Source organism: Capsicum annuum, chromosome 6, assembly GCF_002878395.1.
Source record: "Capsicum annuum cultivar UCD-10X-F1 chromosome 6, UCD10Xv1.1, whole genome shotgun sequence".
In the NCBI taxonomy this organism is placed as follows: Eukaryota; Viridiplantae; Streptophyta; class Magnoliopsida; order Solanales; family Solanaceae; genus Capsicum; species Capsicum annuum.
This window is the reverse complement of record NC_061116.1, coordinates 222,826,102-222,831,086: the sequence shown is the minus strand read 5'-3', so window position 1 is coordinate 222,831,086 and position 4,985 is coordinate 222,826,102. Positions and strand designations below refer to the sequence as shown.

The following is a 4,985-nucleotide window of genomic DNA, read 5'->3' as shown; positions in this document are numbered from 1 at the left end:
CAACCAAACATAAGAAAATTGAAAAATATTTTCTAGAAAATGTCCCCAGATCCCACTATGTGGGAATATACTGGATATATTGTTGTTGTATTTTCTAGAAAATGTTTTTATTCATACCAAACACACCCCACAAGATTCAAAAATATTATTTATTTTTTAAAAATTTTGTGTAAAGTTAAAAGTAGGTCATTTGTTTTTTGAAAAGTGGGGAGTAAAATACAACAAAACTAATCTTTTTAAAATTCTAAACAAGTTTATAAGATCCAAAAAAATTCATTTTCAATAGAGTGAATAAAAAAGTATATTAATAACACTACACATATTGTCATTTCCAAAATGGGATATGTAATGGTACTATAATTACATCAACTGCCACTGGTTCACTTTCCTGGCTCCCTCCATAAGTAGTCCTCTTTCCCTCCACAATTTCCTCCTCATCTTCATACATTTTTCCAGTTTGTTTGTCCCTCTGTTTCCATTTTCCATAGAAATGGGGGTTTTGAATGTGGCCTGTGTTGCTTTACTTTTTTCACTAATTTTAGTAGCAGCTGAAGCTAGGATTCCAGGTGTTTATAATGGTGGAGCATGGCAGAGTGCTCATGCTACTTTCTATGGTGGCAGTGATGCCTCTGGTACTATGGGTATGTCACCATTTCCCTTGTAATCTTCTACTTTCAACTCACTGATTACCATTTTTTCTGGGTGTTTTTTGTTTCTCCATTCTCTTCTGTCAATAATGTAGTTGGAATGCTCTACTTCTACTCAGTTTCTCTAGAATTGGGGGGTTTTCTCCATATTCTTCTGTATTTAGTGTGCTTGAAATGCTCCAGTTCTACTCCTTTTTGTCTAGAATTTTTGTTCCATTTTCAGAGAAATGCAAGTTACTAAGTAGTAAATCTATGAGTATTTCACCATTTCTCGCTCTAATTAAGCTTGTTAGTTCTTCTTTGCAAAATGTACTTGAAACGCTCGAATTCTACTCCATTTTGCTCTTTTTCTCTACCATTTTTGTTCCATTTTCAGAAAAGTGTAAGTCACATAGTAAATCTATTGGTATTTCATCATTTCTCACTCTAAATAAGCTTGTTACTTCAACTCAGGAACCACCATTTTTACAAAATGTACTTGAAATGCTTAAGTTCTATTCTGTTTGGCTATTATTCTCTGGAATTTTTGTTCCATGTTCAAAGAAATGCAAGTTAATTTGTAGATCTAAAAGCAGAATGCATCTAAACCCGAGGCTAATTTTGTCACTGTGATGGATTTACAGGTGGGGCATGTGGTTATGGTAACCTATACAGTCAAGGATACGGAGCAAACAACGGAGCATTAAGCACAGCACTATTCAACAATGGACTAAGTTGTGGAGCATGCTTCGAAATCAAGTGTGACAATTACCCACAATGGTGCCATCCTGGAAGTCCTTCAATCTTCATTACTGCTACTAATTTCTGCCCTCCAAACTTTGCTCTTCCAAACGATAATGGCGGTTGGTGTAACCCTCCTCGTCCTCATTTCGACCTCGCAATGCCTATGTTCCTTCATATTGCTGAGTACCGTGCCGGAATTGTCCCCGTTGTTTACCGCCGGTAAGGTTTTCTTAACTCTCTCCTTTATTTATCGTAATATGAGCTCTAGTATAATTTTAAGATAATTTAGTTTATCCGCGCGTTTTTGTGTGCCATTTGGTTTGTTCTCTAGGTAGGGTCATTATATGTTTTTTTCTTGATTATTGCTTTTGTCAGTTTTCTGTTTTTGTTCTATGGGGTGGAAGGAAAATTGCCTGTCAATTGAGTACAGTTCGCATGCTTTTCTTCTTTTACCCTGTTAATTTTTTCCCGGTGAAATGATTTATAGCCATGTAAAGTGAGAGACAGTAAAAATGTAGTGTCACAGAGCACACATTTGTCACTATTGGACTACTAATTTAACACAGGTAAAAATTCCTCACCTACCGTAAATAATACGTTGAAACATTAGAGGAGTACAATGACAGTAGGATTAATTTTTTTATTTATTTATTGCTTCTATGTAAATTATTGAATCTCCGTGACATAAAACTAGAGTATTTTTCGTTTTTTAAATTTCTGGCTCCGCTAAGCACACTGCTCCACAAGAATGTCAAACAGCAAACCCCGGGTAGTGGAGCAGTCTCCTTGTACTCAAGTGAATTGTTGGAGCGATTTTAGTGTTTCACAATAAGTGAAATGTAAAGTAGGGAGTATTTTCTCTCTAGTCATTATTTTACGGTCCAAGTCTTGGTTCCCTGTTATATGCATCAAAGGACTAAACTAACCTGAACATTTCTATTTATTTACACAGGGTGCCATGCAGGAAGAAAGGTGGAATAAGGTTCACAATTAACGGTTTCCGTTACTTCAACTTGGTTTTAGTAACCAACGTTGCGGGTGCAGGGGATATCGTGAGTCTCAGCCTCAAAGGTTCAAAGACTGGTTGGATTAGTATGAGTAGGAACTGGGGTCAAAATTGGCAAACAAATTCAGTATTAATTGGTCAGTCACTTTCATTTAGGGTTAGAGCTAGTGACAGACGTAGCTCCACTTCATGGAATATTGCACCTGCACACTGGCAATTTGGTCAAACTTTCATTGGGAAAAACTTCAGAGTTTAAACAGTGAAAGTAGCTTTATAATTTCAATGTTTGACTATTGTGGTTAATGGGCATTTTGGGGATTGTGAAACTAGTCAGAAAATTGCTTTTCTGGAGTTGGGATTGAGGCCTTCTTTTGATTATGGGGTTCTTTTTTAATTTTTGGACCTTTTTTGTTGGGTTGAAGAGCTGAAGCGGCTGCTGCAGAAACATGTCGCCCGCAGCTAATATTAGGGACTATATATTATATGATTATAACTGTATTCCAGTAATCTGTAGTAGTTCAATTGAAAATATGTATTACTATGTTGTTTTGGGTATCTTGCAAGTTTTAATTTGGTCCAACTTGATTGTGATAAATCTATTTTTGGTAGTCGTAGTGCCTTAATGGACGATTTCTGACCTTTTACCATGCTAAATTGTTGAAAAGGAAATCCATTGTTCGCATATCGACGACATCCATGAAGAACTGTACTCTAGATAATTGAGTAGAGAGTTGCACGTTCCTCAACTCATATTTACTCTGGGTCACCATTGATCTCATTTTTCGGTTATTACTTTTAACACCATATAATAAGATGCTTTACTCACTCAACAACATATCTAGTTGTAATCTCATAAGTGGGTTTTGGGGAGGGTGATGTGTACGCAACCTTACCCCTACCTTGTGAAAGTAGAGAGGTTGCTTTTGATACACCCTCGACTCAAAAAACAAGTATGTAAAGCAAATACAGTAACAAACAATGAAGAAGATATTATATCAATGATAAAAAACAGAATATCATCAAGTTAACACACAAAATCATTTTCTCGATCTACACCCATTGACACGCAAAGAGTAAGTCCAATGAAGAGACACAGAATAGTAGTAGCAGTAGAGTGAAGAATCAGGCAATATTCCTGGAAAACCAATAGAAGAGAGGAAGAGGATAAAATGGACAGGCTTTTTTGATAAAGAGAACGACAGAGCAGCATGCTGCAAAATTACAGATTACACCTCTGTAAATAAGCTTTCCACAGTAAACTTAATCTGTATGTGTATTTCTAGCTGTTGCCTCTTCGTGTTTGAGAATTTACCCAATACTTGATGTTGCTATGTATCTAATGACAATAATCCAGCCAGATAGAACAAACTGTCTATCCGCATTTACAGCAAAATGAAGGGCAGTATAATAAAACTAATGACAATCAACTCTCCTACTACTTTCACCTTAAACTTCAGTCAATTGCTTCATCTAGTTTTCTTCTTATGCTGCTTCCACTGTTTCACTATGAATTCAGCTCCTTCATTCACTCTTGCAGTTCTTTTTTCCTTGTTATTCCACAACTGAGGTACTGGGTACCTGCCACTCGGGTTGTGCTCATTCAACTCGTTTAAGGCAGTTACCACAGCTTCATACACTTGATCACCATACTCGGCCTTTAGTCCCTTCAGTTTCTCATCATCTTCATCAATTATTTCCTACGAAAGCAAAAGTAAATAAAAATCACTTGAGTAAAGATAAAGGAGAAACCAAAAACGAACACACGTAATAATAGTTAATAGAGAACATACCACGGCAGTTTGACCCTTTTGGATAACCTTATATGGATGCCAGTTTGGATCCCTCAGGTGATCCTCCCACAAGGAACATAGCTCCACCGCTTTCACTGCTGCTTCTCCAGAGTTATACATTTTTTTTGCAGCGACATGGAATGGCTTCTGATCGAGTTCTCCCATTCTCTTGACACAGATAAAAGCACGGCTCTCCCTTAAACCCTGTGAGAAAATAAATCAAAGCACTATTAACTAGAGCCAAAGGGAAAGAACATGATGATTGCACATCAAATTGCCGTTCTATAGTACTGGTTGGCAGGTTGAGATTGAAATCATCTTTCATAAACATTAGAAACATGTTTTCAGATGTCAATTTAATGCATGAGCCATATCACAGATATCAGAAACATTGGCACTTCCTTGCAGTATTAGCAAGCTTTAGCTAATTATGAATGAGAATCTCCCAGAAACAAACATTACAGAAGAAGAAGCATAATGTATTCAAAAGACCAAAAAAGAAACATTTTAACAAAGCATCAGTGCATGTCATGAAGAATGGTAATAACAAAAAGGGCAGCCTAGTGCACTAAAGCTACCGCTATGCGCGGTGTCCAGGGAAGGGCCCCACCACAAGGGTGTATTGTACGCAACCTTACCTTGCATTTCGGCCAGAGGCTGTTTCCAAGGCTTGAATCCGTGACCACCTGATCACATGGCAGCAACTTTACCAGTTACTCCAAAGCCCCCCTTCGGAGAATCTAGAATAGTTTTTTTTTTCAAGTATGTCCTAGCTTCAATCAATATAGTTACATGCAGGATCATAAACATTTGTTTGGT

The 4,985-nt window shown here is 37.1% G+C and overlaps 2 protein-coding genes across 3 annotated transcripts in view; one reads left to right on the top strand and one right to left on the bottom strand.

Moving 5' to 3' along the window:
• The first annotated feature begins 286 nt into the window (after positions 1–286).
• Positions 287–2,931, top strand: LOC107875532 (expansin-A6). The gene is made up of 3 exons (XM_016722288.2): positions 287–641; positions 1,271–1,589; positions 2,323–2,931. The coding sequence occupies exons 1-3, from the start codon at positions 491–493 to the stop codon at positions 2,630–2,632; spliced, it is 780 nt and encodes a 259-aa protein (XP_016577774.1). The 5' UTR covers positions 287–490; the 3' UTR covers positions 2,633–2,931.
• Positions 2,932–3,538: 607 nt separating this feature from the next.
• Positions 3,539–4,985, bottom strand: part of LOC107875533 (factor of DNA methylation 4) — a 9,596-nt gene continuing 8,149 nt past the window's right edge. For both annotated transcript variants that reach the window (XM_047414130.1, XM_016722289.2), the window contains exons 6-7: positions 4,167–4,370; positions 3,539–4,073 (exon numbers count right to left, since the gene is read on the bottom strand). In XM_047414130.1, the coding sequence (XP_047270086.1) occupies positions 3,843–4,073; positions 4,167–4,370 (435 nt within the window). In that variant the 3' untranslated portion in view covers positions 3,539–3,842. The remainder of the gene's footprint in view (positions 4,074–4,166; positions 4,371–4,985) is intronic.